Source organism: Pyrgilauda ruficollis, unplaced genomic scaffold (genome assembly GCF_017590135.1).
Source record: "Pyrgilauda ruficollis isolate IOZ18807 unplaced genomic scaffold, ASM1759013v1 scaffold13, whole genome shotgun sequence".
NCBI classification, from domain to species: domain Eukaryota; kingdom Metazoa; phylum Chordata; class Aves; order Passeriformes; family Passeridae; genus Pyrgilauda; species Pyrgilauda ruficollis.
Genome location: NW_024511432.1, coordinates 7835038 through 7849587, shown reverse-complemented (window position 1 = coordinate 7849587; position 14550 = coordinate 7835038). Strand labels below are relative to the sequence as shown.

Below are 14550 nucleotides of genomic sequence, written 5' to 3'. Positions count from 1 at the left end.
GATAAATTAAGAATCATATGAATCTACCTCATTATCAGCAAGCAGTTTGTGTGAGTAAGGGTTTATATTTTCCTGCAGTGTACTCATAATAACAGAGGAATTAGGTTACAATAATCCATAACTATTTTTAAAATTGTGTCCTATTTACAACTTAAATTAAAGACATTTTTGAAATGCCTCCTTTCAGTGGTAATGCTGCTGTCTGCAACAGGCCTTAAGTGCTCACAGGCATTTAAGACAGATCTAGTGATGTCAAAGATGCATTTAGACATTGAAAGGAGATTAATGTCGTTACTTCTTATGTCTTCTGATTTGAAAGTCATTCATGTCTGGTTTCTGAAAAAGGTATTTTGGGTATGCCAGCATCTCATCAGTTTAGACTGAAGCCAGTCTCATGCTTGCATCCATTCTCATCCATTCTAGGTGTGGACAGGTTCAGTGAAGACATCCAACAAATGATGGGCTTCAAGCCAGGCCTCTACTGGAGACTGTGCTGGAAGTTTGTCAGTCCTGCTTTTTTATTGGTAAGTGTTGATAATTATTGCATCATGAAAAGAATACCAGTGCTGCAATAGATACAAATACAATAGATACCAAGAGCAAGATACCTATTGCTGTGCCAGAGACTGTTTGGATTAATAGAAGACACTCTGATTTAATTCTTTTTTCTCTCCTTGAAATTATATGCTGGTTATATTTTGTATAATACATTTCAGTTGTGGGAGAGAAGCTGATGGTGGTTGTGGTCTTCTTCTGTTCCTTCATTTTAGCACGATTTTAAGAAGGCAGCTTATCTTAGGGAACACTTAGGCAGTGCCCTCCTTGTCCCTGCAGCACCCCTGCATATTAAACACAAACATCCCCTTGGGAAAACAAGCTAGCCAGGGACAAGAGATCGTGTTAGCAAGAATGTAGTTTCGATTGCAGGATACCAGGATCCCCAGTTTGTGAAATGACACCATAGAAAAATTAGTATACACCTACAAATGTAACTAGCTGTGTGAAGCACTGAAGAATTGTATGGAATACACCTTGTAAGCTGTCTGTTGGAAAAAAACAAGTGTTCCATTGCATTAGGGAAAAAATCCCAAAGTGTGTTTGATTGCTTTGTGTAAAGGTTAGATTCAGTACTAACCTCGAGTTTTATATTGGAATCTCTTCCTATACATATTTGTAAATCAAAAGGTCAGGATAATAATACAGAAATTTGACCTCATTATGATTTTAGGAGACAATTACTTGCATTAAAGCTGTGCAATCTTAAAGCATTACTGGTATTGCAAATATACACTGGGTGGGCTTTTAGAACAGGTCCACATTTTTTTAAATATAAAAGCTTTGACCCCAATTTGTCCATAAGCACCTACCAAACCTGTATTAATTATCCTTTTAAACACAGTTCTATAAAGGAACTTGTATGGAACTATATCCCGCAGCACTTCAAGCAGGCTGACTCAAGCAGAATGGGAAAATGCTGGAGCAAGCATCCTTTGATTTTGCACACAAGGAGACTGTTGAAAATTTACATTTTATTATGAGTGTAGTAACAAGCTGGAGAGCCCATCAGTTTAACCTTCAGGTGGTTTAAGATGTCTTGGTGAAAGAGCCTCAAAACCTTCCTAGAAAAGCCTGAAAACATAAGGGTCAGAATAAACCTGTAAATAACACATCTCTCAGCCATCACAAAGCACACTTCTTTTTTTCCATCTGGAAGTTCTTGAAGCTCTTTCTCCATATTGTCTGCAGCTATGAACATAATCCCAAGCAAAATCACAAAACAGAATTAGTATTTTTCTAACCAGATTTTACACTATGATCTTCCTTTAACCTACACTATCCTGGGGTACTCTTTGAAACCCTAGGCTCAAAATATTTTAATTGGAAATGGAAATATGGAGCAAAACATATAGCCCCAAAGAACCAAATCAAGGATAGCTGCATGTTTCACAACCCACATGGATTTAACAGGACGGAAGTAGGGTGGTACACCACTCTTTCCTTCTTGCATCTGGCACTGGACAGTGAAGCACAGGAACAAAAAACAACTTTGTTTTCCAGGCTATAAAGCTGCTCTACCTTTCCTCAGTACATGTATCATACTGCAGTTTGCATTATGCCTCTCATTGAAAAATGGGTACAAATCTTCTAAAGGAAGTCTAATATTCCTGGAAAACAAAGAAAGTAAAAACAATAGATCTTGCAGAGTTTTTTCTTGACAGAATCCCTTTTCTACATCTGAAACACTAGTTTAAATGAGGCAGTAGTGGACAATCACCTATCTTCCCACCAAAATTTCAAATAATCTTTGTCCACAGCAGCTAAAATGAGCTGTTAATACTAGTAAACACATCAAGAACTTCAACAGCTTAAGCAGTAAGAGGCACAAAGTAAACTGGCTGAAGGTAAATCATAAAGCTGGTTTGAAATATACTTTAGGGTGACTACCTAATAGAAAACCTGCAATCAGTTTCAGTAAGGTTCTTCATCTTAAAACTGTGGTTCATTTTACACTTTCTTCTCCAGTTTGTCGTGATAGTCAGCATAATAAATTTCAAACCTCTGACCTATGATGACTACACCTTCCCTCTGTGGGCAAACCGCATTGGCTGGGGAATAGCATTATCCTCCATGATCCTTGTGCCTGCCTATATCATCTATAAATTTATGAATGTGCGTGGGACCTTTAAAGAAGTAAGTGGAACACTAATCAAATGTCATGAAATGCTGCTGTGAAATGAAATGGCTGGGTCTAAGTTGGCAGTTTATTTCTCTCCCAAAACTTATTACTTATGAGTGACCTTTCAAATCCATCTGTCAGGTGGATCAGTGGTTTGAGGTAGGATTACTGCATTCTGTTTGAGTCTCTAGACAGAAATTAGTCTTCCAGACAGCACCATAACAATTGTAAAAAATTATTTTTTGTGCATGTAATTGATCATATTAGATTTTTGTTTATGAACAAAGAATGTACAAACTATGCTATCTTCATATTCAGCTATGAGGTATGGTCTTCAAACTGTTCTGTACTTTATTTGTCAGTTCAAAATGGCACATAATTGAGGTTCACTAGCCATATCATTATTACCATCATATTAACTTTACCTTCACTGTCTATGTATCCTCACTATTATCTGTAGTCTTAAAACCTCTAACAGTGCTCAGAAGTCTCCTTACCATTATACAGCACTGAGTTTTTTCCCATCACATCATAGTTTTATAACCTTATCTAGACCCACTGACTTACACCTAGTTCTGCTGCTCTCCTTTCCTACAGCTACACTTACACAATGGTGTAGCAAGATTTTGATGCTCTTAGGCAAATGACTGAACCAACAGCACACACAGAATTAAGCAGAAAGTAGAATCTCAACCTTTACATAGAGAGGTCACATCCCCCTCATACTGACCCAGCAAACCTAGAGGAAGAAATTGTTTCTGAAACATTACAGCAATCAAATGTAATGTTCACCTCAGAAAGGGGCCCCAAAGCTGGAACTCCTCAGCTGACCTGTTTTCATCAGCTCTACCATCTCAATATTGTGCACAATATCTAGATCTCATTTCCAGAAATTCTATAAGCCCTCTGTTTTCCCCATCCTGGGGAGGGTTACAAACATATTTTCTAGGAGCATTTAAGTCTCAAAGAATAATTTGTACTGGCCCATCAGGCTTTTGCCCTCTTGCTCAAGTTTTCTGATGGGGGATGCAGAAACCTTTGGCCAAAATCACATTCTCTCATTCATCTGCACTGTTAGCAAGTTCTGGTTTGTCTGTTAGTGCTCCTGCAAAGAGCAGCTCCTCAGTTTCCCCACGAGCATTGTGGCAAAAGGATAATACATGACATCCAAGTCACTAGCTCCAATATGATGCCCCAAATTGAGGCTCTTTAAGGGATGGGGAAAGGTATGAACCTAATCTAATTGTAACTCCTTAAGTTGGTTGAAAGTTCCTAATAAACCAAAATCTACATGTGATCTCAAAGGCACAACATGGGGTAGACAAGGGAGATGAGCTGGGAAATACCAGTCCCTCCTTCCTCTCCCACTCTGGGACTGGCCAATCCTCTTACAGCACTAACAGAAAAGCACGAATTTAGGGCATCTAAGGCCTGTGATACCAACTTGTTCCTGATATTCTTTTCTATATGCACTTGCTAAATATTTGGACTTAGTATTTGCATAAACTTTCTACTGTTGCTTCTTATATTAAAGGCTAACACCCAAGGGCTTATGATAGGCTTATTCTCTCAGTGACTGAGCAAAGGCACATGATGCAGTGATATTAAAGATTTAAGTTACCATTTTAAATAAAGTTCATGCTACTTCCCCACTATAGATTGGGGATTACAAACATAATCCCACTTCATATGGCTGACTTTTTCCTCTTCTTCCTGTCTGGTTTAGAGACTAGCTTACTGCATCACACCTGAAAACGAGCACCAACTTGTGGCCCAAGGAAATGTCAGGCAGTTTAAGGTAAGTACAACTTTCACATGCTTCTTCTCCTGATACCAACCCTGTCTTTAGCAACAACTACAGCTTTGCACCAATCTCCTCATGCTGGATGCTTTAGCAGGTCTGTAGTTCTTTATTTCTGCCAGCATGACAAGACACAGGAGGCTCAGTACCACATGCATCAACCCTTTTGGAAAGCTTTTGGGACCTTCCTTCTTTGACTAAGGAGAGCCCTGAACCTGGTGTTTTAGGTTGTGTTTGAATACAGTGATATTTTACCAAGAAACAAAGGTATTTACTAACTATAAAGTGCATTTCAAGAGATCATGGCCAGTCACTCAGTTACTGCACAGCAAGCAGAAATCATGTTTCTGAAACTGCAGTTATGTCCCACAAAACATAGTAAACAGCAAAAAATATCCAGTGTCAGAGCTTACCTATAATGTCATGAAGTGATGTACCAGGTTACGTGGAATTGGCTTTCCCCACAGGACTAGGGTTGATTGAAAACACTGCTGGAGACTTCATAAGCCATGAAAAATATGCTATAGGTTTCCAAATACTGCTTTCCTTTTAGCAAATAAAATGAGCTTATTGAAATAAACTCCTTTATGTAAAAGATTAAAGGGATGCAAATGTGAAGTTTGTTACACTTATCGGCATTCATGCTGGACCACTTTCTGTCTTCAAAGTTGAAAGCAACTAGAATTATGCACACCTCCACAAAATGTGACCCAGATTTTATAGTGGTGGTTTGTATGTTGATACTGAAAAAATAAATCTGGCTTTTGCTTATTCTGAAAGATATTGTTTGAAGTAAATTTTGGCTTTTAAAGGAAATCATCTGTGTAGATTTATGGGATGCAGAATGAAAGCACAAATAGGCTTCCTGTGTCATGACTACAATTTATTTGATGTGGCCAAGAATAAAATAGCACAACACCTCTTCCTGCCTTCTCTTTCTTCTGCTTCTGCCTTCAGTTGTCAGATGATTTACTGTTTCTGCTGTTACTCAATGTTTCCAGGGCAGATGTTCCTGTGTGAAAGGGCTATAAACAGCCACTCCACAGTGCTGGTCTTCTGAACACAAATCTATGACCAAATTGTAGCAAATTAATTTCACAAATTAGTAAAGGCTGTCCTCAGAAGTAAACTACCAAAGTTACCTCAAACCATGCTAAATATGAGAGCATTTAAATTTGCTGCCACCTTCAATGAACAGGTAGGGATGTCTTTGTTGGTGCTAAAGCAGATTTAGTGATTTGTTCACAATGTTTAAGATTGCAAACAAAACACTGCCTACTGTAACCAAACAAATACAAATATTTTATTCCCATATATGTCTGGCAGTTCTGAATTTTAAAACTGAATTGAGATCTGACTAAGTAGCCTTTACATTCAGCACATTTCTCACTGCAAACTGAACTGCATAGAAATTTAGTTACAGAGCAGATAATCTATCCATTATTTTGAAACCTCTTTGTAACTCCAGATTTGTCAAAAAACATCTGTCAGGATCATAATTTCAATAAATTATGTAATTTAACACTTCTGTTTCCTTACAGCTCCAACACTGGCTAACAATATGACAACCAACAGGTCAAGGACAAAGCCCACGTTCAGCTAAACTGAGAATACAGAAAAGTCAAGTTCAAAGCTCCCTCACTGATGCTTGGACCAGGCTGGCCCAGAGCTTATCTACTGACTCTGTGAGGGAAGACATCTGCTCTCTGTTGTCAATGCCTCCCTTCTATTACTTGGCTTCAAATGATCTTTAAAGACTTCATTTAAGTTTTCTTGCATCCTTTGGTGCCATGAGATCCCTACATGACCAAAACTTGTGAGTTTTGCTATAGGCAGAAGTGGAGGAGGGGGGAGCAGAGGAAAAGAACAATCAGCATAAGTTAAGTGCTTTTTTATTGTGAAGAAGTGAATTAAACTTTTCTGACAGTAATAACTTCTTCAGATATTCATGCCACAACCTATTTTAAAAAAACAACACCTGAGCACTCTTAGATCTAAGGAAAGAGTACACCTCAGTTATGACAAAAAAGCAATTTTAACCTTGGCCTCATGTCATTAGCTTTCTTGCCATACTGTCCTTCGGGATGTGAGTTTGCACCCTTCTGAAGTGAAGACTCAGTGCTTCATTTTCAGTGGTTTTAGTTCCTTCTCTTGGTGAAGAACATTGTCTTTGCTGTACATGTTCATGCCATTTTCTGACCAGCTTAATTACACTGAAGCTGAAGAGCAGCAGGAAGAAAATTCCTGTTCAGTTACTAGTGCAGAACACAGCTTAATATGACAGTGTGCTTCATTAAAGAGATATTCCCTTATATCAACAATTGGAATGGAATCATATGATCCACACCCTGCAGACTTTTCCAGCTAAGCATGAAAGTTACATCCAAACAGACAGACTTTAATCTTTTTGTTGTATTTTGTTCCAAATAAAGAATGTAAAATACATTAGAAGGGATAATTTTAAAATTATATAATTACCAAGTGGCACAAAAAAACAATCTGGCTTTATTCCCCTGCTGTGAACATATTATAATTTAATCAGGATTCACCTACCAAAACATAGTAAGATTTTGTTAAATAATTTTAAAGTATACTTTGGCACTCTAAACCTATTCCAGCTCTGTTCTCTAGTAGTATTATGCAAAGTAGAAGATACAGAAAAAACTCTGCATTTGGGTGCTGTTCTTATTCTGTGGTCACTTGTCACTGTAGTACCTTTCAAGTGATCACTACATTCAGTAGCTCTGAGTTAGTTCTTGTAATTATTTATCTCCAGGTCTACAGTAATTTTCAGAGGCAGTAGCTTCTCTGCTGGATCCAACCCAGAGTTTACCTCTGGACATTACCTCTGATTTTTTTTTTGTCTCTATACATTCAGTTGAGCTTGTCTTTTAAATGTATGTAGTGCTTCCTCTTTTTTAAAAAAGATGGGCCTTTTTTATTTATAAAACAAGTCTTGTTGAGTTGTTTTCTTTTTTAAAATAGCCAAGTTCTAAAGTGCCAAGTGCTTTTGGGCTTTTTCTATTTAACATTGATTTTGGTTCAAAATAATGAAAGGAAAATTTCTCTCCTTATTCATTCTCTTCCTCCAACACATTCAATACTTCAGAATGAATCAAGTGTTGTCCTTCTCTTGAAGAGTCTCTGTGACAAACAGTTTTATTTAAATAGGGATTTAAACCCAAAGAATACTTTCATCTAATTATAAAGGAAGTCTTATTTCCTGGCTCAGCTGATGGCCAATATCTGCTTAAACCCTGTTATTAAATATATTTCAATAATAAAGGAATTCCAAATGTTGCAGTTCTAATGCTGTAATTACACAAGAGGCTAAATAGTGAAAATATGTTGAAGGCTTCAAAAAAGTAATCCCACCAACTTCTCAGTTAATCTCATTTTTATTGTTTGCCAAACTTCATGAGAATTCATTGTTTTAAAGTCTATTTTTCAACAATACAGCTGCTTCAGTCACTGTCCTGGCATGGCTCACATGCTTCTTAGCATAGATGTAATTATCAAGTTTAGAAACTTCTAGGGGCTGTTTCATGTGGAGCTTTAATAGGTTGTCACTTTACACATTGGTTGGTTGGTTCACGATTGGAAATGCTAAAAACCTCCACCAATGTTCAGCTGTGACACAGTCCATCAGCACCACCCCATGCAGGAAAAGTTACATTTCCTCACCACTCTGCTCTGACATAGGAGCAAAGCTACCATACAAAGGAATAAATCAGCTTTAGCCAGTGTCTTTGGGTTTGATTGTATTTTTAATATGTTCTCCCAAGGCAATTACCTACTGCATTATTTTTATTTCTGTTACTGTATAACTTCTTGGGTTTAGTGTAGTATTTATAGCTCAGGACTACATTGCACTATTGCCACCTTTTTCTGAGGTTTTCTAGGTAAAGAACTTGCAAGCTATACAGAAGACAAAAGTCTTACCAAAGGAAGTAAGGGTCTTATTACCAGAATTATCCTGAATGAAAAAGACAATACACAGTGCATGACTGCATAGGTAGACTTTAAATTCAAGATGTTGCCCAAAGAAAGTCTCTCCCCAAATAATATGACTTCTGTCCTAGAGACAAATGTCTTCAATTCTCCACAGAATAAGATGATGAACTACCTCATGCCTCTTGGATGATGAATGATGCCATTAGACACAAACTAGCATCTATACAAATAACAAATACTTCTGCAAAGAGCAGGTTATGTTCATTTCTTCCACTCAGTGATATGGTACAGACAGTCCAATAAGAAGCCATAGCATGGGCACCCACCTCCTCTTACACACCTGCTTTGGGCCCCCAAGTACATTTTCAATATGGAAAACACCAAATGCCACAAAGAAACCCATCTCCCTTCAGTTAAAACATTTGTAGTTAAAAAACAAAAGACCAAAGCCCCCAGTCAGGTCTTTATCAACCATGTCACTTAACTGCAAGTCTTTCCCTAACTCTATCTTGGCTTTTCAGCCCAGCAGCTCACCCTCTCCCTCAGCTGCACCTGTTTCAAGAGCAGACCCTCTCTGGGGAATGCCACTCTCCCAGATGTCCCCATGGAATTGTGTGCATATTCTGTCTGAGCAGGCAGCCCACTTTTTAAAGAATAAAATTTTTGGTACAAGTTCCAGAATCATCTGCTTGCTAATTATGTTGGCTGTTTGAGTAACAAGCCCATGGGAAGAGTTCAGGGAAGCAGATAAAGAGCTCATTTGACAGTTCTATAAAATATTTCCTCAAAAACCTTTTCTTAATCTGATAAAGGAAGCAGCTGTCATATATCAGTATCTCTCTTCTGACCTTTCTTTTGACCAGTGAAAAAGACCTGCCTGTGATCCATAATGTTTCATCAATCCACAGAAAGTTAGTTAAGACCAAGGAAAGAGACCCTTCATTCTCTCTTTGCATCCTTCCCTACCATCATTCAGCCAGATAATTCTTCACATCCTTGGAACTATTCTAATGCTACATTACTAAAACTCCACAGATTTAAATTTCTGGAAGAAACAGCGGCCTTTCAAGGCAATAGTCCAAAAAGCACTAGTACTATTTATTATTGGGCCCCTGTTTGACCAATATCTTTTTATCAGTCCCCTGTTTGACTAATATCTTTTTATCAGTCCTTCTTGTGTTCAGTTATGACCTGAGACATACACCTGGCAACACATGAAAGACACCCTACCATAGTGAGGGATTCTGCAGGATATCCAGGATCAAACACGATATTTTAAATTTAGAATGCAGGAGAATTACTTGGCTGTTACTACAGTGCATGTTCCCTGACTGCACGTGCAATGTGTGTTGTATGTACTTTTCCCAGAGGAAATTTCCTGTACTTGGTCATTTCTTCTCAGCAAAATGCCATTTAAGTGTTATTATTTAAAAGGGGCAAGCCCAAACACTTTGTATATACATTTACTTCTCATGCTATTGTTTTGATACTAATTAAGTTTATTTTGTACTGTTAGGTTGTAGGACGCCACATCAAAGATTTTGCTGTTAATGTCTCTTTTGCAGTTCTTTCAATTCATACAGCATTGATTAGCAAATACTTGCTTTTATGGGAGTAGATAGCTTTCATTCATATCCTGGACTGCTTCACTAAATTTCATGAGGAATTGGCAAATGTTTAAGAACTTCTTTCCTAAGAACCAAATTAAAACTGTAGTTCAACTATTTCAAAAGAGGTGGGACTTGAAAATATTTTATTTGCAGTGTCATGTTAAAACATTTTAAAATGAGCCTGAAGGACCCAGACATTAGAAAGCTGCTATAGTTCAACAGAGGTCAATGTATAGCCCTACCTGCAGAAATTGTGTGAACTCTGAGCCTCTTGGAGCAGTAAAGTAGGAATTTTTTGTTCTAACACACTTTATTTTCTCAATGCTAAGAATATTTGTGGTCCACAGATCACCTCATGTAAGAACCCAATTTTCTTAATGTGAAGGCTAACATGATGTTTCAGATTAAACCCCTGAACTACTTGGGAGACTTTCTCATCTACCTTCCTCTGACTCATATCCACATTTGTGTTGGTGATTGTGAGCTTACCTAGCTAATCAGTGGAAAATGATTAGTTTGTACAGTACTGGTCAAATTTAGACCAAATTTATGTGCATCTAAATTCATCAGAGACTACTACAGAGAGCTACATGGGCAATAAAAGCATTCAATCAGTAAAAACATAACAGGGTAATACAGTCACTTTTAAGTACAGCATTTGCTTGGTTTCCATCACCATTAAAAACCAGAATGTGCTTAGACAGATTGCAGTCACTGTGTGGCTGAGGAGCAGGAGCAGCCAAGGAACTGAAGACACCAGAAGAACATAAATGACACAGATTATGACTGTGTCACAGATATGATTGTGCTCAGTGAAATTGTGCTCTTTGAAGGACATGGAGGTCTCTAGGTCTGAGTGGCTGGGAAGAGCAGGGGATAACTGGAGAGGTTTAACCCTTGTGTACATTAACCATGACTGCATTCATTCCCATAAGAACAGGGGGCCTTTCCTGCCCAAGCACTCACAGCCAGATTGAGTCACCCATGTGCTTTGCTTTCCTCCTTTCTTAAAATGTTTCTTTAGTTGCTGTACTAAACATGAGCTGCCTAATTTCATTATAAGGAAACAGAATAAATTCAGTGAGTTAAGAGAATTACTAAGCCTTAAGCTGGCTTTCTTTTGAAGGTGTCATGTTGTTTCTTGGTCACTGCCAAGAGGCATTAAGTTTGAAGGTGACCTGCATTTGTAATTTACCTTGCACTCTCTGTGAACCTTTCTGCAAGACTTAGCTCTCCTTTGCTATGGGCAATATCAGTTACAAAGGGAGAACCTCCAAACAATACATTTTGAAAATAAATCCTAATAGGTCTAATGAAGATTTGCCTTACAAATAAAAGCTTTACAGTGAGCATTTACTTGGTTTACACCAGTGTTTTACTTAATTTTTAATGCCTTTTTATAGCCGTGACTAGAGTTTAACTTAGATAAGGGTACCTCTGTATAGGAAATATTTTAATATTTTTACCAGTTTTTTTAATTTTCATAGAATATATGTATATTGTAAGGCGAGAAATTCAACTTTGATGTAACAAGGTTATCACACAAGACCTATCTCTTCATTATAAGATTTTGTAGTCAGCCAGTCTAGTTCAGTAATATGTTGGCCTTTGATTATAAATGTAAAAATGTGATACAGGAGAATAGAACATTACCTACAGCTAATGCACATTGTAGCACAATATTCTCCATTGCTGCCTTAATCTCATGGAATGAAGTCATGTGTTTTTAATTTATATTCTAAAAGAAAACCAAAAATTCCAGAGTATCTTTTGGCTGCAATTTTGTGTTGTTAGATGACTTAACATTGAACCAAATGTGTTAGTGTCCAGTAGATCTACTTCCAAAGCAAGAGAACAATTTGCATTTTTCAGGAATAAGTCTTCATAGGAGCTCAAAACTTGCCACTAATAAAAATACTCTCCAAAGTGCCCCAGTGACCAAAAGTGTCCAAACACAGCCACCATGTTTCCATGCCTGATTCCATCTGATTCCATTAATTGTGCAATCTGCAGGTGAATTTTGCCTTTTTTTTTTTCTTTTTTTTTTTTTTTAAGTCTTTGGTTATCTGGGGAAATGGCATTTCAAATTTTTTCATTAATTTTTGGTTTTTTCAAAGGGAGACACCTACATGCCCATGTGTATAATTAGAAACAACTACATTTCTTATAAATATGGATATGGATGTGTGTGATGTGTGCTGGTTAACTATACTTAAAATGCTGATAAAGATGGTGAATGTAAAGTATTTGTCCTCATACCTCTGTCTTTCTGTGATCAGTGTAAATAAGAACTGTTTTAAGCTGTGCATTAATGTAACAGATTATCCCAATATTGTGTATAAAATTATTTAAATAAAATCTGACAAATATGCACATAAAGAGTATAAAGAAAAGGATTATGTACCAAGAATTTACTTCTGTCAATTAAAAGCTGAAATGAAATTTTTGGTTTTTGTTCAATACTATTGGAGTCAAAGCTTCGCAGGGACAGCTGGTCCTTGGCTTGGCAGACAGCTGAAAACAAAATCCCAAAAGCTGGAAACCTGCATAGATCTCAACCTTCAGGAGATTGTTCACATCCTTTCGGTGTCCAGTGGATGCAGTGGGCAGATTAATTCCTACATTTGAACTCCTTTCAGCAAAATAATTACAGTAATGCAAGGAAGCTTTCCCAACCACACATTGAAAGGAAACATGAAGACCTTCTAGGAACATGAACCATGATGCATATCACAGACAGCCTAATTCTCCAAGGCTACATTGTTCTCGTTTTTACAAGATATTCCTTCTGTCTTGCTAATTTTGCCATAAGTAGTAACAGCCATAAGCACACTATTCTTAATTTACAGATCAGCCAGGAAAAAGTGACCTTAACCCAACATAAATGAAGAATGGGTAACAATTATTTTATTTAACTTTTTTTACTAGAACTAAAACCACTTTCTTATATTTCCAGATCAATTTCTTACATTTCCACATCAATAATGAAAAGCACTATTTCCAAAGGTACATTTAGTTAGACTATCTCACTTGTCTCCATACAAATTTTATACTTGGAACATACAGAACCTAATGACCTTCCTTGGTGCTCTTTTCTTTAAGCAGGTCTCAATATTATTAAGGCACAGCCTTCAATTGTTTATATTTCTCTACTGCCTTCAAGTAAGAAATGCATGCTTTAAACTATTTTAATACATCTGAAAGACTGAATAACAAAATTTTCATATGCCAGTTTTTAATCATGTCAAACACTTAAATCCACAAATTAGTAATAAAACAATTAAAAATTGCATGATTTCAGGATACTTCAAAACAAATTTCTCTGAAACAATGAATCTATTCCACCAATCAACAACAGCCTGTTTAGAAAATTTTAATTTTACCACTACTCTTAATTCTCCCATCAACTGCTTTAACCAAGCTTTAGTCAATTGGCAAGTCTTTAGGACTCATTAACTCGCATTAACAGATTATTATGGAAGTAAAACTAGACAGGGTTCACTTAAAATAACAGAATCATTCTGTCCTCCTGGAAGTATTATTGAAACCAAGTTTTCTATCTGTTTTCGGATACCTATGTTAGCTCTTCTGATAGCTCCCTAATTTACTCTAAAAGCAGGAATTTAAGTAGCACCATATTTCAACACCCAAAGCACAAGAGGCAGATGAGGTACTGGATGCTACCAGCAGATCCAACAACTGCGTCAGCATCCCTGATTCTTCAGCATCTCAGATTCGTACAAGTAAACATGAAATTTCAATTTGCTTTCTTACCTGGGCTAATATTTATAACCTAAGACAATTTAAAATGCAGAAGCACAACAAAAATTATCTTTGAAAAGAAAATTGATGGATTGGAAAAATTAGAAAACATCTGGTTCTTTTTTTATTATAAGACAAATCAACAATGCTGCCAAAAACCTGAAATATTCCATTCTTGTACAAGCAAAGAGAAAGAAGGGAAAACTGATAGGATGTGTTTAAAAGTAGTAACTAAAGTAACAAGGACCTCTTTCTAAGAGTTCTACAAGAAACCAGTTTTAAAAACTAAGAGTGAACTGCTAGAATTGAAAGAGATCCAGAAACGCCTACTTGCATAATCCACCAATGTGTAATTCCAGCAATAAATCAAAAGCAATTCCTAGAGAACAGAAAGGCCCTCTCCTTCCTCAGCTGTAAAAACAGTGATAACTCTGCTAATCTTCATGAAGTTTTGAAGTATCTGGGACAGGCCAGAGCAATGGCATTGACAAGCCAGATATTAGAACCCTTCACTCCTACAATTATTAAAACTCCTTAAACAGCTTCTCCCCTTCCTGTGGTTTGCAAAAAAGAACTAAAATAAGTCAAAAATTTTCTTCCTAGATATCTACAAAATGTGTGTGGAAACATTTGCACATTTTAATGAAAGCTGTTCTACATTACATAAATCCACATCGGACCAAACTGGAAAGTTTGACATCTGCTGGTCTTGATTTCTCCTTATGCACACAAGCAGACTCAAAGTT

The 14550-nt window shown here is 37.0% G+C and overlaps 1 protein-coding gene across 1 annotated transcript in view; it reads left to right on the top strand.

Moving 5' to 3' along the window:
* Positions 1 to 12478, top strand: part of SLC6A2 (solute carrier family 6 member 2) — a 59058-nt gene extending 46580 nt beyond the window's left edge. Inside the window, 4 exon segments of the mRNA XM_041458760.1 lie at positions 424 to 524; positions 2524 to 2691; positions 4404 to 4475; positions 6020 to 12478. Of these exon segments, the coding sequence (XP_041314694.1) occupies positions 424 to 524; positions 2524 to 2691; positions 4404 to 4475; positions 6020 to 6043 (365 nt within the window). The 3' untranslated portion in view covers positions 6044 to 12478.
* The last annotated feature ends 2072 nt before the right edge of the window (positions 12479 to 14550 follow it).